This window comes from Pristiophorus japonicus, chromosome 4 (assembly GCF_044704955.1).
Source record: "Pristiophorus japonicus isolate sPriJap1 chromosome 4, sPriJap1.hap1, whole genome shotgun sequence".
Taxonomy (NCBI): Eukaryota; Metazoa; Chordata; class Chondrichthyes; family Pristiophoridae; genus Pristiophorus; species Pristiophorus japonicus.
This window is the reverse complement of record NC_091980.1, coordinates 155244707-155265691: the sequence shown is the minus strand read 5'-3', so window position 1 is coordinate 155265691 and position 20985 is coordinate 155244707. Positions and strand designations below refer to the sequence as shown.

The 20985-nt window shown below is 49.3% G+C and overlaps 1 protein-coding gene across 2 annotated transcripts in view; it reads right to left on the bottom strand.

Annotated features, from left to right (window-relative positions):
• Positions 1–20229, bottom strand: part of vps18 (VPS18 core subunit of CORVET and HOPS complexes) — a 28672-nt gene extending 8443 nt beyond the window's left edge. Inside the window, exons 1-5 of one of the 2 annotated variants that reach the window (XM_070878669.1) lie at positions 20048–20229; positions 18123–18264; positions 17811–17902; positions 10767–12637; positions 2343–3058 (exon numbers count right to left, since the gene is read on the bottom strand). In XM_070878669.1, coding sequence (XP_070734770.1) covers positions 2343–3058; positions 10767–12637; positions 17811–17902; positions 18123–18264; positions 20048–20159 — 2933 coding nt within the window. In that variant the 5' untranslated portion in view covers positions 20160–20229. Of the gene's footprint in view, positions 1–2145; positions 3059–10766; positions 12638–17810; positions 17903–18122; positions 18265–20047 lie in introns of those variants that run through there. The other variant, XM_070878670.1, reaches the window with a different exon arrangement.
• Positions 20230–20985: the final 756 nt, after the last annotated feature.

Sequence of the window (20985 nt, the reverse complement as noted above, 5' to 3'; positions counted from 1 at the left end):
TTGCCTCCACAAGGACTGTGCGGTGATCACTGCTACCAATGCCGTCATGGACAGATGTATGTGTGACAGGTAGATTAGGGAGGATGAGGTCATGTAGGTTATTCCCCCATGTTGGTTCTCTCACCACCTGCTGCAGGCCCAGTCTGGTGGCTATGTCCTTCAGGACTTGGCCAGCTCGGTCAGTAGTGGTGCTACCAAGCCACTCTTGGTGATGGACATTGAAGTCCCCCACCCAGAGTACATTCTGTGCCCTTGTTACCCTCAGTGCTTCTTCCAAGTAGTGTTCAACGTGGAGGAGTACTGATTGATCAGCTGAGGGAGGGCGGGAGGTGGTAATCAGCAGGAGGTTTCCTTGCCCATGCTTGACCTGAAGACATGTGACTTCATGGTGTCTGGAGTCAATGTTGAGGACTCCCAGGGCTACTCACTCCCGACTGTGTACCACTCTGCCACCACCTCGGGTGGGTCTGTCCTGCTGGTGGGACAGGAAATACCCAGGGATGGTGATGGAGGAGTCTGGGACATTGGTTGAAAGGTATGATTCTGAGAGTATGACTATGTCAGACTGTTGCTTGACTAGTCTGTGGGACTGCACTCGCAATTTTGGCACAAGTCCCCAGATGTTAGTGAGGAGGACTTTGCCGGGTCGACTGGGCTGGGTATACTGTTGTTGTGACCGAACCGGTGCGGAGGTCGATGCTGGGTGGTCCGTCCATTTTCATATTTTTTGAAGCTGTTTGGGACAACTGAATGATGTGCTCGACCATTTCAGAGGGGAGTTAAGAGTCAACCACATTGCTGTGGGTCTGGAGTCACACACAGGCCAGACCAGTTATAGACGGCAGGTTTCCTTCCCTGAAGGACATCAATGAACCAGTTGGGCTTTTACAACAATCTGACCGAGTCAGTCACATTTACGGATACCAGCTTTTGAATTCCCGATTTTACAACCCAAATTCAAATTATCGAACTGCCACAGTGGGATTTGAACTCACGGCCTCTGGATTATTAGTCCGGTAACATTACATCATAGCATCTATATGTTTTCACATTATATACTGTGCATGGATCTTTCCAGGCAGTTTCCAGTGGGGTTCCGCAGGGCTCAGTACTACGTCCCTTGCTTTTTGTGGTATATATCAATGATTTAGACTTGAATATAAGGGGTATGCTTAAGATGTTTGCAGATGATACAAAAATCGGCTGTGTGGTTGATAATGAAGAAGAAAGCTGTAGACGGCAGGAAGATATCAATGAACTGGTCAGGTGGGCAGAACAGTGGCAAATGGAATTCAATCCTGAGAAGTGTGAGGTAATGCATTTGGGGAGGGCTAACAAGGCAAGGGAATACACATGAAATGGTAGGACACTGAGAAGTGTAGAGGAACAAAGGGACCTTGGAGTGCAGGTCCACAGATCCCTGAGGATAGCAGGCCAGGTAGATAAGTGATTAAGAAGGCATATAGAATACTTGCCTTTATTAGCCGAGGCATAGAATACAAGAGCAGGGGGGTTATGCTTGAACTGTATAAAACATTGGTTAGGCCACAGCTAGAGTACTGCATGCAGTTCTGGTCACCATATTACAGGCAAGATGTGATTGCACTAGAGAGGGTACAGAGGAGATTTACAAGGATGTTGTCTGGACTGGAGAATTTTAGATATGGGGAAAGATTGGATAGGCTGGGGTTATTTTCTTTGGAACAGAGGAGGTTGAGGGGAGACCTTAGAGGTGTATTAAATTATATGGGGCCGAGATAGAGTGGATAGGACGAACTTATTTCCTTTAGCAGAGGGGTCAACAACCAGGGACATAGATTTAAAGTAATTGGTAGGAGGTTTAGAGGGAATTTGGAGGAAATTTCTTCACCCAGAGGGTGTTGGGGGTCTGGAACTCACTGCCTGAAAGGGTGGTAGAGGCAGAAACCCTCACCACATTTAAAAAGTACTTGGATGTGCACTTGAAGAGCCGTAACCCACAGGGCTATGGACCAAGAGCTGGAAAGTGGGTTTAGGCTGGGTAGCTCTTTGATGGCCGGCACGGACACGATGGGCCGAAATGACCTCCTTCCGTGCTGTAAATTTCTATCATACCACGATCTGTAAGTCCAGATAGTGCAGAGAATGACTTAGACTAGATACGCCTTTAACTGTACAATAGGTTAACACTTTATTTGCTACCAGAGGTAGCTACACAACAAGCTGTAAAATATTCAGCAGCATAGAAGCATCAGTTACAATCGCAATGCGTAATACTCTGCACTCCTGGAATCTGAGGCACTGATTCAGCACGTAACAGCCCGAGAGATGGGAATATTCGAGGACCGCGGGAACACACTTACAACCAGCTGTTGTTCTCCTCCTCACATTTCTGTGGCTCGATAAAGGGCTTGTCTATCGATTTAATCGTCAGTTCTCCGCAATAGATGCACTCGGCTGCCACCAGATCGTCGATGTCAGCTTTGATCTGATCACGGGACTGCTGCCCTCGGTCGCTGCCCTCTCCTTCCTTGGCACGCTGTCGGGATTTAGCCTGGCTGGCAGCCCCCAGCTTCCTCTGCAGCTCCTCCAGCCTGGCCTGCTTGTAGGGGGAAAGGTGGGGAATGACCTCATGCAGCAGGCAGTCGGAGTGGAACATGTGGCCACACAGGAAGAGGTAGAAGGGCCGGTTCAGCAGCGGGAAGTCACACGCAGCGCACTTCTCCTGCGACTCCACCACTCCGTACTTGTTCCTCATTTCCTGGATGTCCTCTCGGATCCGCCTGGCGCTCTCCGTCGCCTCCTCCATCTCCTGCTTGAGCTCGTCAATGTGCTTGTTGTACTCCTGGAGGGAGCTGCAGATGGCCTCCTTGAAGTGGTCGATGGTCACGAAGTCGGGAAAGAACGGCAAGATGTCTTCGATTTTCAGCAGGTTACAGCTGGAGAGGCACACCATGGCCTTCTTCACATCCTTCTCCTCCTGGACCACGTGACGAGCAATCTTCAACCACAGCTTCTTGCGGAGCTCCTCGTCTTCCTCCGGCATGTCCGCACACGACTTGGCAAGATCCACATCCATCTTTAAAAAAGCAAAAACATATCCATCCACAAGCCTGGCATCAACAAGGAGAACAGAGGCAGAACATCAAAGCACAGAATGGCCAAGTTATTCAATTCTTCAAACCACACCCCATCTACAATCCACCCAATCATGGACTCTATCCCATCCAATTAATCTAGTGACGTGCGTGAAATATTGGTACAGAAAGAGGTTATTCCGCCCCTCGAGACTGTTCCGCCATTCTATGAAATCATGGCTGATCTGTATCAATTCCATCTTCCCGCCTTGGTTCTGTAACACTCAATACCCTTACCCAACAAAAATCTAGCAATTTAAAATGTTTCAATTGACCCCCAGCCTCAACAGCTTTATTTTGGGGGGGGGGGGGGAGGGGTGGGAAAGAGTTCCAGATTTCCTCTGCCCTGTGTGTAAAGAAGTGCTTTCTAACATCACCCCTGAACGGCTTGACTCTAATTTTAAGGTCATATCCCCTTGTTCTGCACTCCCCCCACCAGAGGAAAATGTTTCTCTCTCTCTCGACCCCATCAAATCCCTCAATCACCTTAAACACCTCAATTAGATCACCCCTTAATCTTCTGTATTCAAGGGAATACAAGCCTAGTCTATGCAAATCTGAGCTCAATTTAACCCTTTTAGTCCCAGTATTGTTCTGGTTAAACTGCGCTGCAACCCCTCCAAGGCCAGTGCATAGAAACATAGAAAATAGGAGCAGTAGTAGGCCATTCGGCCCTTCGAATCTGCACCGCCATTCAATATGATCATGGCTGATCCTCTATCTCAACACCATATTCCTGCTTTTCCCCCATACCCCTTGATGCCTTTTGTTTCTAGAAATCTATCTATCTCCCTCTTAAATACATTCAGTGACTTGGCCTCCACAGCCTTCTGTGGTAGAGAATTCCACAGGTTCACCACCCTCTGAGTGAAAACATTTCTCCTCATCTCGGTCCTAAATTTCTTACCCCGTATCCTGAGACTGTGACCCCTTGTTCTCGACTTCCCAGCCAGGGTGAACATCCTGAGGTATGGGAGCATTTTTTGGGGAGATATTATTTAGTCTACAATGTTCGGTTCAACAATCAACTTCATTTTTCATATAGTTTCTTAATCAGCGTGGCTGGGTCAAAAAATATACAAACACTATCCAGCGATCCGTACATTGCTGTTGGGGGGGGCCTGGCTCAGGTAGTTTACCGGAGGGGAGTGACGACATGTTAACTACATCAGAAATTCTCTCTGGCTTTGATGTTAAATGCAAGCCAGAAGACAATTCCAATAGGTTGTGTTTCAGACCAGGCCTGAACAAGCCTGTGGACTGCAGAAGGAGCTGCTGTTCAGTCTGCACAACTGGAATTCATAGTACGCAATGAGGAGGAAGGAAGAACAGTAGGAGTATGTTTGTGTGTGCATGTATTGGCACATGCAGCAGAGCCTGGTCTCCAGTCATCTTGGATCCCCTTGCCACTGGAACAGCCTCCTCTGTTCCAAAGAAAACAACCCCAGCCTATCCAATCTTTCCTCATAACTGAAATTCTCCAGTCCAGGCAACATCCTCGTAAATCTCCTCTGTACCCTCTCTAGTGCCATCACATCTCTCCTGTAGTGTGGTGACCAGAATTGCACACAGTACTCTAGCTGTGGTCTAACCAGTGTTTTATACAGTTCAAGCATAACCTCCCTGTTCTTGTATTCTGTGCCTCGGCTAATAAAGGCAAGTATCTTGTATGCCTTCTTAATCACCTTATCTACCTGGTCTGCTACCTTCAGGGATCTGTGGACGTGGTCAAAAGGTTTTGAAGAGGTTGAGAGTTTGGACAGTGTAAAGCATTATGAAGTCAAGCACTTTACGGTTGGATATTGTGCATCATTTTGCTTCTGTGCAATTATATATTTTGTAAACAAACTGACTGGTTTTAGCCCGAATAATACAGTGAACATAAGAACTTAAGAATTAGGAGTACGCCCATCGAGCCTACTCCTCCATTCAATAAGATCATAGAAATTTACAGCACGGAAGGAGGCCATTTCGGCCCATCGTGTCCGCGCCGGCCAACCAAGAGCTACTTGGAAGAAGGGACTGAGTGTAACGTAGCCAAATTTGCTGATGATACAAAGATGGGAGGAAAAGCAACGTGTGAGGCGGACACAAAAAATCTGCAAAAGACAGGCTAAGTGAGTGGGCAAAAATTTGGCAGATGGAGTATAATGTTGGAAAGTGTGAGGTCATGCACTTTGGCAGAAAAAAAATCAAAGAGCAAGTTATTATTTAAATGGAGAAAGATTGCAAAGTGCCGCAGTACAGCGGGACCTGGGGGTACTTGTGCATGAAACACAAAAGGATAGTATACAGGTACAGCAAGTGATCAGGAAGGCCAATGGTATCTTGGCTTTTATTGCAAAGGGGATGGAGTATAAAAACAGGGAAGTCTTGCTACAGCTATACAAGCTATTGGTGAGGCCACACCTGGAATACTGCATGCAGTTTTGGTTTCCATATTTACGAAAGGATATACTTGCTTTGGAGGCAGTTCAGAGAAGGTTCACTAGGTTGATTCCGGGGATGAGGGGGTTGACTTATGAGGAAAGGTTGAGTAGGTCGGGCCTCTACTCATTGGAGTTCAGAAGAATGAGAGGTGATCTTATCGAAACGTATAAGAGTATGAGGGGGCTTGACAAGGTGGATGCAGAGAGGATGTTTCCACTGATAGGGGAGACTAGAACTAGAGGACATGATCTTAGAATAAGGGGCCGCTCATTTAAAACAGAGGAGAAATTTCTTCTCTCAGACGGTTGTAAATCTGTGGAATTTGCTGCCTCGGAGAGTTGTAGAAGCTGGGACATTGAATAAATTTAAGACAGAAATAGACAGTTTTTTGAGCGATAAGGGGATAAGGGGTTATGGGGAGCAGGCGGGGAACTGGAGCTGAGTCCATGATCAGATCAGCCATGATCTTATTAAATGGCGGAGCAGGCTCGAGGGGCCGTATGGCCTACTCCTGCTCCTATTTCTTATGTTCTTATATCCAGCCTAATCCCACTTTCCAGCACTTGGTCCGTAGCCCTGTAGGTTACGGCACTTCAAGTGCACATCCAAGTGCTTTTTAAATGTGGTGAGGGTTTCTGCCTCTACCACCCTTTCAGGCAGTGAGTTCCAGACCCCCAACACCCTCTGGGTGAAAACATTTCCCCTCACATCTCCTCTAAACCTCTCCCCAATTACTTTAAATCTATGCCCCCTGGTTGGTGACCCCTTTGCCAAGGGAAACAGGTCCTTCCTATACACTCTATCCAGGCCCCTCATAATTTTATATACCTCAATAAGGTCTCCCCTCAGCCTCCTCTATTCAAAAGAAAACAGACCCAGCCTATCCAATCTATCCTCATAGCTAAAATTCTCCAGTCCAGGCAACATTCTTGTAAATCTCCTCTGCACCCTCTCCAGTGCAATCACATCTTTCCTGTAATGTGGTGACCAGAACTGCACACATGGTTGATGATCAACCTCAGCTCCACTTTCCCACCCGATCTCCATATCCCTTAATTCTGTAGACTCCAGCCTTGAATATATTCAGAGACTCAGCATCCACAGCCCTTTGAGGCAGATAATTCCAAAGATTCACAGCCCTCTGAGTGAAGAAATTCTTCTTCATCTCAGTCCTAAATGGCTGACCCCTTATCCTGAGACTGTGACCCCTGCTTCTAGACTCTCCAGCAGGGGAAACAATCTCTCAGCATCTACCCTTTCAATGAGAGTATCGGCCCATTCTACACAATCTCTCATCATAAGACAGCCCTCTCATCCCAGGAATCAATGAGGTCTCTGGTACAAATTATTTTGGGACTCAAAGCTACATGTTTCAGAACAGAATATGTAGATCTGCCATGGATACTGTGAAGTAAACTGCAATAGCCTCTAGAAATAGTCATTAATCCTCAAAGATTATGTGGCAAACTGAATTTTGCCCAAACTGAATCTTTAACCCTTCAAATATTTCTATAATTCTAATGTAGTCTTTTCACTGAGTAAGCTAGCAATCACAAACCAGGCAGGTAACAATGGTGGTTTGAAAGAAGACTTGGATTTATATAACGCCTTACATGACTATCAGACGCCTCAAAGCACTTTACAGCCGATGAAGTATTTTTGAAGTGTAGTCATTGTTGTAATGTGGGAAACATGGCAGCCAATTTGCGCACAGCAAGCTCCCACAAACAGCAATGTGATAATGACCACATAATCTGTTTTTGTTATGGTGATAGAGGGATAAATATTAGCCCAGGACACCGGGGATAACTCCCCTGCTCGTCTTCAAAATAGTGCCATGGGATATTTTACGCCCACCTGAGAGAGCAAATGGGGCCTCAGTTTAACATCCCATCTGAAAGACGGCACCTCCGAATGTGCAGCACTCGCTGAGTACTGCACTGGAGTGTCAGCCTAGATTTATGTGCTCGAGTCCCTGGAGTGGGACTTGAACCTACAACCTTCAGAGAATTGTGAACTTGTGGAATTCTCTACCACAGAAATTTGTTGAGGCCAGTTGGTTAGATATATTCAAGAGGGAGTTAGATGTGGCCCTTATGGCTAAAGGGATCAAGGGATATGGAGAGAAAGCAGGAATGGGGGTACTGAGGGAATGATCAGCCATGATCTTATTGAATGGCGGTGCAGGCTCGAAGGGCCGAATGGCCTGTTCCTGCACCTATTTTTTATGTTTCTATGACTCAGTGGCGCGTGTGCTACCCACTGAGCCACAGCGCAGTAACTGCTTATTCAAAAGGATTATGTACAATCCCAAACATTTCAGGCTGTTGAGAGAAGATGGCGCTGAAGGCCCAGATGTTCTATTCCACGTACCCAGCCAGGGTCTTAGCTAAGCAGACAGGTCGGCTCTCACCACAGGATAGTAATGTGATTCACAGCTCAGTGCATCGAGCTCCAGTCCCGCAGGCTTACGAGGAAGCAGCCCAGAGAAGGGTCGCATTCTCCCGCCAAGAGTGGTGTGTGTTTCTGCAGCAGCAAGAAATCGTTTTTAGAAGGGTAAGGGAGTCAGGAGTCATGGGGAGTGGGCAGGGAAGTGGAGTTGAGGCCAAGTTCAGATCTCGGGTCAAATGGCCAATCCTGCTCCTATTTCTTATGTATGTTCTCACCTTTTCCAGTCTTTCAACCTTCTTAGCCAGTCAGCAGGTTGTGGGTTCAAGTCCCGCTCCAGGGACTCGAGCACATAGATCTAGGCTGACACTCCAGTGCAGTGCTGAGTGAGTGCTGCACTGTTGGAGGTAACCTCTTTCAGATGAGACGTTAAACCGAGGCCCCGTCTGCTCTCTCAGGTGGATATAAAAGATCCCGTGGCATTACTAAGAAGAGCAGGGGAGTTTAGCATTGAAGTACAGGCATCTTCCACCCTTCACGACATCGTTTGGGATTTGGAATATTAGGTCCTTCATTGAAACACCTGTGAACTCATCCCTTTTTGACATGGAAGCAAGTCATCCTCGCTTCGAGGGACTGCCTATGATGAGCGTTGAAAGGCTAAGCTGGAAAAGGTGAGTACATAATAGGAGCAGGAGTGGGCTTATTTGACCCTAGATCTGAACTTGGCCTCAACTCCACTTCCCTGCCCGCTCCCCATAACCCTTGACTCCCCTATAATTCAAAAATCTGTCTAACTCCACCTTAAATATATTCAATGACCCAGCCTCCACAGCTCTCTGGGGCAGAGAATTACAAAAATTCATGACCCTCAGAGAAGAAATTCTTCATTTCCGTTTTAAATGGGTGACCCCTTATTCTGAGACTATGCCCCCTAGTTCAAGATTCCCCCACGAGGGGAAACATCCTCTCTGCATCTACCTTGTCAAGCCCCCTCAGAATCTTATATGTTTCAATAAGATCACCTCTCATTCTTCTAAACTCCAATGAGTATCGGCCCAATCTGCTCAAGCTTTCAGAGCCCACGTTCCGAGTTAGTGTCATCTATTTGTCGAGAAATTGCCAGTTTGTGGAAACGGTCAGTGGTCTGAAACCACAGTGATTTAACAAAGTTTAAAATAGAGATTTAATGGAGCATGAAAACATATTGGAAAGAGTTTAGTACAGGTGAGGGTGGTCTTGAGGACACAACTAATGGATGCTTTGGCAAATCAGTTTGATGTACAGCTTGCCCCGATGGCTGGTGCGTGGCATCAATATTTACAACAGACTTGTCACAAGGCGTGCTGAACCCACAGCCCTAGAGAAAGTCAAAGCATGTTTAATGTGGTGGGAAACACCTTCACTTGTCACTTTCCCTCGCACAAGAGGTTCATGGTCAGTTTCATGCTGATGGGGGTGGAGTTTGCCCAGACTCCTCAGCAAGAAAGAAACTGCTCTATGATAAACTGGAGGGAGATACAGACACACACAGGTGGTGGAATCATTTAATGGGGGCAAAGAAAGCAAAATAAAGACAGAAGTATATGACAGGGCACATTACACTTCATCAAAAGCCCACTGACAACGCCGCCAGCACTCAGAGCTGTGAACATGCATTGCGTGAATGCAATGCCCAGTGTAGCATCGTGCCACACAGATCACAAAGCTCCCAGCTCTGATCACCAGTTCATGTTGCTTAGCTGGTCTCACTCAGGGGAAGCAGCTGTACACAACTGGTCTCAGCGAAGGGAAGTCAGCTGTGGCTCAGTGGGCAGCACATTCGCCTCTGAGTCAGCAAGTTGTGGGTTCAAGTCCCACTCCATGGACTTGAGCACAAAATCTAGGCTGACACTCCAGTGCAGTGCTGAGGGAGCGCTGCACTGTCAGAGGTGTCGTCTTTCGGATGAGATGTTAAACCGAGGCCCTGTCTGCGCTCTCGGGTGAACGTTAAAGATCCCATGGCACTATTAAAACGAGCAGGGGAGTTTTCCCCAGTGTCCTGACCAATATTTACTCCTCAACCAACATCGCTAAGAACGGATGATCTGGTCGTTATCACATTGCTGTTTGTGGGAGCTTGCTGTGTGTAAACTGGCTGCCACATTTCCCTACATTACAGCAGTGGCTACACTTCAAACTACTTCACTGGTTAGTGCTTTTGAACGTCCTGAGGCACCGTATAAAAGCAAGTCCTTTCTTCAAAGGAAGGGTGAGCTAAGGACCCTCACTCCCAATCGTATGCCAGGGACCCCTGCAAAAAGAGCAGCATAAAGCCCGACATAAGAACATAATTAGCAGGAGTAGGCCATTTGGACCCTCGAGCCTGCTCCGCCATTCAATGAGATCATGGCTGATCTTCTACCTCAACTCCACTTTCCTGCAATATCCCCATCTCCCTGGATTCCCTTAATATCCAAAAATCTATCGATCTCGGTCTTGAATATATTCAACGAATGAGCCTCCGCAGCCCTCTGGGGGAGAGAATTCCAAAGATTCACCACCCTCTGAGTGAAGAAGTTTCTCCTCATCTCAGCCCTTAATCGACCCCTTAATCTGAGACTGTGGCCCCTGGTTCTACACTCCCCAGCCAGGGAAAACATCCTCCCTGCATCTACCCTGTCAAGCCCTGTAAGAATTTTGTATGTTTCGATTAGATCACCTCTCATTCTTCTAAACTCTAGAGAATATAGGCCCAGTCTACTCAATCTCTCCTCATAGGACAATCCCCCATCCTAGGAATCAGTCTGTTGAACTTTCGTTGCACTCCCTCAATGGCAAGTGTGGACCTACCTGGAGAGCAAGGTCCACCGCCTCTTCATACAGCTCCATTGTTTTGTATATGTGCACACAGGCTCGATGGTGGCCATTCTCTGCACACAGGCGCAGCGCGTACTTCAGGTCGTAGTGAATGTGGTTGGCGTTTGACCCCGCCTGTTCCAGGTACCAGAGCAGGGCCTTGGGCTTATACTTGGCGTACAGCGACAGCAGGTAGTTGTGAATGGCCTGGTCGGTGACCTCCAGCTGGTGCACGCAGAACTCCAGGTAACGGATGGCCTCGCCGATCTGCTCCGAGCTGCCGATCTGGCTGTAGTTGACCAGCGCCGGGATGAGGCTCTTGGGATCCAGCTGCTTCCTCATGTCGATCCAGGCGTCCACCACCAGCTTGGGGATGTGCTGCATGAGGACAGGGGAGAACTTGTAGAACAGGGCGGGGTGGCGGTACTTGGACAAGACCTCCAGCGCCGCGCCGTAGTCGTCGTGCTGGCAGTGGTGGGCCATGACCCGCTCGTAGTCCTGCATGATCACCGAGAAGAAGACCATGTCCTCCACGTTGCCGTGGCTGGCCAACAGGTCATAGATGGTCGAGCGGTTGTTGAGCAGGCACTCCTTGATCTTGGAGCCGCCGAGAAATTTGCGGAAGTCCTCTCGGGTCGCCTCGAACAGGTTCCGTTTGCCCTCGTCCCCCTCGAGTGTGCCCAGCCTGTTCAGGTAGATTTCCGTCAGCCAAGTCGCCAGCAAGGTCAACTGAGTCTTGTCCTCCAGCTTCAAGTTCTTCAGCTTCTTCAGGAGGAATTCCTTCAGGGCCTCCTCTTGCTTGGCTTCGATGAACTTCAGGGCGATCTCCTCAAAGTACTTCTGAGTCAGGGCGTAGTACTTGGCGCTCTCCACGTACTTCTTGTTTTGAAAGCAGTGGTCAGCCTCCTTGGCGAGGACAGTATCCAGGCACTCGGGCCGGTCTTTGCAGTACTCCTTGGCCAGGTCGAACCTGCCCATGTTCATGTACATCTGCCAGACATCCCGTGACTCCTTCTGAATGTGGTAGCGGAACACTGCCTTCTCCGTGTAGACCCAGATCAGTCCGGCCACAGAGTCCTTCACCATGCGGAGGAGGCGGCCAAACTTGTCAGGGAAGGCGTCCTCGAAGACTAACTGCCCGTTCAGGGTGCAGATGGCCTTGACCCGGTCAGACAGCAGAAGCAGGAAGTGGAACTGGGTGAGGACGATGGAGCGGGGCGGCTCGAGCTGGGGCTCGATGTCGGCCGAGTACTCCCAGACCTGCACGTCACTCAGCAGGGAGTCAGGCCGGGCGTAGTCCAGGGTGCCGTAGAGCACGCCGTTGCCCATCATCCAGGCGAAGGAGCGGGGACTGGAGCGCAGCTTGGAGGTGTAGCAGGAGATCTCGCTGTAGCCCAGGCTGGCCGGGAACTCTTGGAAGCTGGGCAAGGTGTCGGCGTACTGGCTGAAGATGGGTTGAAACAGTTGGGGCTCGCCGGCCTCCGGGGCCCGGCCCACAAACTGGTACAGCCGCTTGCGGGTGGTGGCGATGACAAAGAGCCGCCCGTCAATGCTGCGCTCGATCTCCAGGCAGCAGATGGGTGCCAGCGACCCGTCCTCCTCCAGGCTGTACACGTACTTGAAGTACGGGTCGGGGCTGGAGTTGAAGAGCCGTTCCTCCGACACCACAACTTCGGCCTCGTACATCTGCCCCTGGCTGGTCCCCACCAGGATGGGGCCGGTGCTGGTCTCGCTGCCCAGGTGTTTGTTCCAACCCACGCTCTCAATCAAGTGCCCCTTCCAGCGGGAGAGACACCGCGCCTTCTGCGAATTGCGGTTGAGGTAAAGACACTCGCTGGAGGTGAGGCTGATCAGGAGATGGGAGCCTACAACAGGAGCAAACACATCAGCGTCACTTCAACAACTTACACTTCTTGTTTTCGAACACTTCTGACGAAGGGTCATCGACCCCAAACGTTAACTCTGTTTCTCTCTCCACAGATGCTGTCTGACCCGCTGAGTATTTCCAGCATTTCCTGTTTTTATTCCCAATTCCAGCATCTGCAGTATTTTGCTTTTGCATATTTATACAGGACCTTTAACGTGATAAAACATCCCAAGGCGCTTCACAGGAAAATGTTGGACACCGAGCCACATAAGGAGATGTGAGGGCAGATAACCAAAAGCTTGGTCGAAGAGATGGGTTTTAAGGAGAGACTTTAAAGAGAGATTTACGGAGGGAATTCCAGAGTTTAGGACCTAGGCAGCTGAAGGCACGGCCGTCAATGGTCGAGCATTTAAAATCAGGGATGTTCAAAAGGCCAGAATAGGCGGAGCAAAGATGTCTCAGGGAAGTATAGGTTTGGAGGAGATTAGAGATAAGTCCAACGGTAAAACAGGGTAGCGGTTAGGCCAAGGGCGTTGCACGCCAGCCTGAATCTCAAGAGGTAAAGCTTGCTCGAGTAGAAATCTGTTACAGCTGCAGGGAGGGAAAATAAAACGGATGGAGGTGGAGCTGTCTGGCCTCTGCTGGACTGGTAGTTCGGACACGGCTATTTATTTTCGGTCCCCCTGGGGAGAAAGGAGAATCAACCATGGTTCTTGCACCATTGATGAATTTAGGGAGCTAGGAGTTAAATTAAAAAGTAGGACCTCAAAAGTAGTAATCTCAGGATTGCTACCAGTGCCACGTGCTAGTCAGAGTAGGAATTGCAGGATAGCTCAAATGAATACATGGCTTGAGCAGTGGTGCAGAGGGGAGGGATTCAAATTCCTGGGACATTGGAACCGGTTCTGGTGTAGGTGGGACCAGTACAAACCGGACGGTCTGCACCTGGGCAGGACCGGAACCAATGTCCTAGGGGGGAATGTTTGCCAGTGCTGTTTAGGAGGTGTTAAACTAATATGGCAGGGGGATGGGAACCTATGCAGGGAGAGAGAGGGGAATAAAACAGAGACAGAAGCAAAAGATAGAAAGGAGAATAGTAAAAGCGGAGGGCAGAGAAACCCAAGGCAAAAAACAAAAAGAGCCACTTTACAGCAGAATTCTAAAGGGTCAAAGTGTGTTAAAAAGTCGAGCCTAAAGGCTCTGTGCCTCAATGCGAGGAGTATTCAGAATAAGGTGGACAAATTAACTGCGCAGACAGCAGTTAACGGTTATGATGTGATTGGCATCACGGAGACATGGCTCCAGGGTGACCAAGGCTGGGAACGCAATATCCAGGGGTATTCAGCATTTAGGAAGGATACACAGAAAGGAAAAGGAGGCGGGGTGGCGTTGCTGGTTAAAGAGGAAATTAATGCAATAGTAAGAAAAGACATCAGCTTGGATGATGTGGAATCGGTATGGGTGGAGTTACGGAATACCAAAGGGCAGAAAACACTAGTGGGAGTTGTGTACAGGCCACCACATAGTAGTAGTAAGGTTGGGGACAGCATCAAACAACAAATAAGGGATGTGTGCAATAAAGGTACAGCAGTAATCATGGGTAACTTTAATCTACATATTGATTGGGCTAACCTAACTGGTAGCAATGCGGTGGAGGAGGATTTCCTGGAGTGTATTAGGGATGGATTTCTAGACCAATATGTCGAGGAACCAACCAGAGAGCTGGCCATCCTAGACTGGGTGATGTGTAATGAGAAAGGACTAATTAGCAATCTTGTTGTGCGAGGCCCCTTGGGGAATAGTGACCATAATATGGTAGAATTCTTTAAGATGGAGAGTGACAAAGTTAATTCAGAAACTAGGGTCCTGAATTTAAGGAAAGGTAACTTTGATGGTATAAGGCGCGAATTGGCTAGATTAGACTGGCAAATTATACTTAAAGAGTTGACGGTGGATAGGCAATGGCAAACCTTTAAAGATCATATGGACGAACTTCAACAATTGTACATCCCTGTCTGGAGTAAAATTAAAACGGGGAAGGTGGCTCAACCGTGGCTAACAAGGGAAATTAAGGATAGTGTTAAATCCAAGGAAGATGCATACAAATTTGCCAGAAAAAGTAGCAAACCGGAGGACTGGGAGAAATTTAGAATACAGCAGAGGAGGACAAAGGGTTTAATTAAGAGGGGGAAAATAGAGTCCGAGAGGAAGCTTGCCGGAAACATAAAAAATGACTGCAAAAGCTTCTGTAGGTATGGGAAGAGAAAAAGATTAGTGAAGACAAGCGTTGGTACCTTGCAGTCGGATTCGGGTGAATTTATAATGGAGAACAAAGAAATGGCAGACCAATTGAACAAGTACTTTGGTTCTGTCTTCACAAAAGGAAGACACAAATAACCTTCCCAATGTACTAGGGGTCCGAAGGACTAGTGAGAAGGAGGAACTGAAGGATATCCTTATTAGGCGGGAAATTGTGTTAGGGAAATTGACGGGGTTGAAGGCCGATAAATCCCCAGGGCCTGATAGTCTGCATCCCAGAGTACTTAAGGAAGTGGCCCTAGAAATAGTGGATGCATTGGTGATAATTTTCCAACAGTCTATCGACTCTGGATCAGTTCCTATGGACTGGAGGGTTGATAATGTAACTCCACTTTTTAAAAAAGGAGGGAGAGAAAACGGGTAATTATAGACCAGTTAGCCTGACATCGGTGGTGGGGAAAATGTTGGAATCAATCATTAAGGATGAAATAGCAGCGCATTTGGAGAGTAGTGATAGGATCGGTCCAAGTCAGCATGGATTTATGAAAGGGAAATCATGCTTGACAAATCTTCTGGAATTTTTTGAGGATGTAACTAGTAGGGTGGACAAGGGAGAACCAGTGGATGTGGTGTATTTGGACTTTCAAAAGGCTTTTGACAAGGTCCCACACAAGAGATTGGTGTGCAAAATCAAAGCACATGGTATTGGGGGTAATGTACTGACGTGGATAGAGAACTGGTTGGCAGACAGGAAGCAGAGAGTCGGGATAAACGGGTCCTTTTCAGAATGGCAGGCAGTGATTAGTGGAGTGCCATAGGGCTCAGTGCTGGGACCCCAACTCTTTACAATATATATTAATGATGTAGATGATGGAATTGAGTGTAATATCTCCAAGTTTGCAGATGACACTAAACTTGGTGTGATCTGTGAGGAGAACACTAAGAGGCTGCAGGGTGACTTGGACAGATTAGGCGAGTGGGCAAATACATGGCAGATGCAGTATAATGTGGATAAATGTGAGGTTATCCACTTTGAGGGCAAAAACACGAAGACAGAATATTATCTGAATGGCGGAAGGTTAGGAAAAGTGGAGGTGCAGCGAGACCTGGGTGTCATGGTTCATCAGTCACTGAAAGTGGGCATGCAGGTACAGCAGGCGGTGAAGAAGGCAAATGGTATGTTGGCCTTCATAGCACGGGGATTTGAGTATAGGAGCGGGGAAGTCTTGCTGCAGTTGTACAGGGCCTTGGTGAGGCCCCACCTGGAATATTGTGTTCAGTTTTGGTCTCCTAATCTGAGGAAGGACGTTCTGGCTATTGAGGGAGTGCAGCGAAGGTTCACCAGACTGATTCCAGGGATGGCTGGAATGACATATGAGAAGAGACTGGATCAACTGGGCCTTTATTCACTGGAATTTAGAAGGATGAGAGGGGACCTCATAGAAACATATAAGATTCTGACTGGACTAGACAGGCTAGATGCAGGAAGAATGTTCCCGATGTTGGGGAAGTCCAGAACCAGGGAACACAGTCTTAGGATAAGGGGCAGGCCGTTTAGGACTGAGATGAGGAGAAACTTCTTCACTCAGAGTTGTTAACCTGTGGAATTCCCTGCCGCAGAGAGTTGTTGATGCCAGTTCATTGGATATATTCAAGAGGGAGTTAGATATTGCCCTTGCGGCTAAGGGGATCAAGGGGTATGGAGAGAAAGCAGGAAAGGGATACTGAAGGAATGATCAGCCATGATCTTATTGAATGGCGGTGCAGGCTCGAAGGGCCGAATGGCCTACTGTTTTGGGAATGTTTTTGTGGGGTTTCTACCCCCCCCACCAGGCGTCTCTCGAAACGCTCCCGGCCCGGCTCTTTAACTCGGGAGTTTCCCATCCTAGTGCTAAGGGAGCTGTACAATACCTCCCTTCACGCTGCGCCCCCTGGCGCAGGGCCCAACTTACAAACTATTCCCAGGCACTAACTTCCCCGCCCCGCCGCCATTATCACAACATAAAAGCCGAAAATCCACCCCAAGGATTTTTCTCCAGCACAACTGTGGGCATCAAGGAGAGAAATGATAAAACGCCAGTATCTCACTTCACAGAGACACGACATTAAACACTCGACCTGGCTGACAAGTCTGTGCTCCCTCACTAGGCCAATGTCAGGGAGAGTCGGGCTACTATGCGAAGGCTTCTCACTTAGTATGGTCAAGCTGCAATTATCACAATAACGCAGGCAGGGAAGTGGACCCAAGTCCATGATCAGATCAGCCATGATCGTATTAAATGGCAGAGCAGGCTCGAGGGGCCAAATGGCCTACTCCTGCTCCTATTTCTTATGTTCATATTTAACTCACATTTATACAATGCCTTTAATGAAGTCACATGTCCCAAGGCCCTTCACGGAGCGCACTCAAGACAAAAACTGACGCTGAGCCAACAAAGGAGATTTTAGGCCAGGTGACCAAAAGCTTGGTCAAAGAGGTAGGTTTTATGAAGGAGAGAGAGGTAGAGAGGTGGAGAAGTTTAGGGAGGGAGTTACAGAGCTCAGGGCCTTGGCAACTGAAGGCACGGCCACCAATGGTGGAGCGATTAAAATCGGGGGTGCTCAAGAGCCCAGAATTGGAGGAACGCAGACATCTCGGATGGTTGTGGGGCTGGAGGAGATTACAGAGATAGGGAAAGGAAAGGCCATGGAGGGATTTGAAAACAAGGATGAGAATTTTGAAATTGAGGTGTTGCTTAACTGGGAGCCAATGTAGGTCAGCGAATATAGGGGTGATGGGTCGGCGGGACTTGGTGCGAGTTAGGACAAGGGTTGCCGAGTTTTGGATGAATTTTAAAATTGAGGCGTTGTTTAACTGGAACCCAGCGAGCAGATGACTCCACAACAAAGCATAGAAACTGCATGCACCATACCAGAGGGGTCCAAAAACAGCTTGTGAATCCTGGCATCATCTTTGCGCCCCACTTCAATCTGGTTCGGCTGGTCTGGTTTTCCGAGGTCAATCCTGCACGAGTAGGGGAAAGAAAAAAAAGACCCGAGTTATCATCGCGATAGGAAGGGGGGGTGAGGAGGAGAAAGGGAAGGGGGGTGCCATGGGATGGAGGGGGAGGGGGAGGGGGAGGGGGAGGAAGCCGAAGCCGGGGGTGGGAGGGAGTAGAGAACCGGGGGGAAGCCGAGGAGCAGGCACCGGGGGAGGGAGACGGAAGGGGGGTGCGGACCCTTACCTGAGCAGAGTGTCCTTGCCCATGCTCATACACAGCTGGTTGTTGCACACCACGAGGTGGCTGATGACATCGGGAGGGCTGAAATCAATTCTCTGTTTGGAAAATATTGGTTTCTCCTCTTCGAGACGAGCACTGACGTAACCTGCAACAACCAGAGATTAAAGTTGCACTCCTCCACCTGATGGATGGTATCTCTGGGTGAGTGAGTAGGAGCACCGTGGGCCAACTGGGACACTGCTCCCTGCCGACAATAGTAATAGCTTGCATTTATATAGCGCCTTTAACATAGTAAAACATCCCAAGGCGCTTCACAGCAGTGTTATAAAGCAAAATTTGATACAGAGTCACCTGAGGAGATATTAGGGCAGGTGACCAAATGCTTGGCCAAAGAGGTAGGTTTTAAGGAGCACCTTAAAGGAAGAAAGTGAGGTAGAGAGGCGGAGGGGTTTAAGGAGGGAGTTCCAGAGCTTAGGGCCCAAACAACTGAAGGCACGGCCACTGATGGTTGAGCGGGATACTCAAGAGACCAGAATTAGAGGAGCACAGATATCTTGGACGGTTGTGGGGCTGGAGGAGATGAGAGAGATAGTGAGGGGCAAGGCCATGGAGGGATTTGAAAACAAGAATGAGAATTTTAAAATCGAGGTGTTGCTTAACCAGGAGCCAATGTAGGTCAGCAAGCACAGGGGTGATGGGTGAGCGGGACTTGGTGTGAGTTAGGACACGGACTGCCGAGTTTTGGATGACCTCAAGTTTACATAGGGCAGAATGTGGGAGGCCAGCCAGGAGTGCGTTGGAATAGTCAAGTCTAGAGATGACAAAGGCACGGATGAGGGTTTCAGCAGCAGATGAACTGAGGCAAGGGCGAAGATGGGCGATGTTACTGAGGTGGAAATAGGAGGTCTTAGTTATAGCGCAGATATGTGGTCAGATGCTCATTTCAGAGTCAATATGTCACCAAGGTGGTGAACAGTCTGGTTCAGCCTCAGATGCTTGGGAGAGGGATGGAGTCAGTGGCTTGGGATTGGAGTTGGTAACAATGGCTTCAGTCTTCCTAATATTTTATTGGAGAAAATTTCTGCTCATCCAATACTAGATGTCAGACAAGCAGTCTGACAATTTAGAAACAGTGGAGGCTAGCCAGGAGTGCGTTGAGGTAGAGCTGGGTGTCATCAGCGTACATGTGGAAACTGACGCTGTGTTTCCGGATGATGTCACCAAGGGGCAACATATAGATGAGAAATAGGAAGGGGCCAAGGATAGATCCTTGGGGGACACCAGAGGTAATGGTGTGGGGGGGGGGGGGGGGCGAAGAGAAGCCGTTGCAGGTGATTCTCTGGCTACGATTAGATAAGAATGGAATTAGGCGAGTGCAGTCCCACCCAGCTGGACATTGATGGAGAGGTATTGGAGGAGGATGGATTGGTGACCCTTGTCAAAGGCTGCAGACAGGTCGAGAAGGACAAGGAGGGATAGTTTACCTTTGTCACAGTCACAAAGGATGTCATTTGTGACTTTGATGAGAGCTGTTTCAGTACTGTGACAGGTGTGGAAACCGGATTGGAGGGATTCAAACATGGTGATCCAGGAAAGATGGGCACAGATTTGGGAGGCGATAACGTGTTCCAGGACTTTGGAGAGGAAAGGGAGGTTGGAGATGGAGCGGTAGCTTGCAAGGAGGGAGGGGTCAAGGGTTGTTTTATTGAGAGGGGTGATGATGGCAGATTTGAGGGAGAGGGGGACAGTACCTGAGGAAGGAGAACCGTTAACATCAGCTAACATGGGGGGGGCAGCGGGGGATTGTCGGTGCGGGTGTTCAATGTCAACACCGTCACACAGGGGGGAAGCTGCCCCCGGCCCCCGGGTGTGGAGCAGCTCTGGGCTCTGGGCTCTGGGTGTGGAGTTGCCCCGGGTGTGGGCCTTACCTGACTGCCCGATGCCGGTGCCGCCGGGCCGAAGCGGCGGGTAGGGGAGCCCGGCGGGCCGGGAGCGGGCTCGGGCCTGCGAGTCCTCATATTCATCCAGGATCGAGCTCATGGCGGCGGGGCCCAGCAACCGGAAACAGTCGGCACTTGGGCCACGGGCCGGCCAATTACCGCCCGGGACACGGAAACCCCGCCTACTGACCGAACAACCAATCACCGCCCGGGACACACTAACCCCGCCCACTGACGCAACAACCAATCACCGCCCGGGACTCGGCAACCCCGCCCACTGACAAAACAACCCATCACCGCCTGGGGCTCGGAAACCCCGCCCACTGACACAACAACCAATCACCGCCCGCGGCTCGGAAACACCGCCCACTGACACAACAACCAATCACCGCCGGGGCTCGGAAACCCCACCCACTGACCGAACAGCCAATCACTGCCCGGGGCTCGCTAACCCCACCCACTGACCGAACAACCAATCACTGCCCGGGACTTGGCAACACCGCCCACTGACCGAACAGCCTATCACTGCCCAGGGCTCGGAAACTCCGCCCACTTACTGTACAACCCACAGGGCAGAAGCTCCGCCCAATTTTCAAATAACCAATCACATCCCAGAGTGCAGAAGTTTCCCCCCTCAATGTCCGAACAGCCAATCACAGCACAGGGTTCATGAACCCCACCCACTGACTGAACAACCAATCACAGCCCAGGACACAGCAGGCTGGGCCAAGCAACGAGCAACCAATCATATCTCGGGGCTCCACCCAAGGCCTGAATAACCAATCACAGCCTGACTTAGTCATGCCCCCAGCACCGAACCCCCGTAGTCTGCTCACCCCCCCAGTTCATCGTCCCCTTGTGCCCTTTGCTTTTTTATCCGTTCCTGGGATGTGGGTGTCGCTGGCAAAGCCGGCATTTATTGCCCA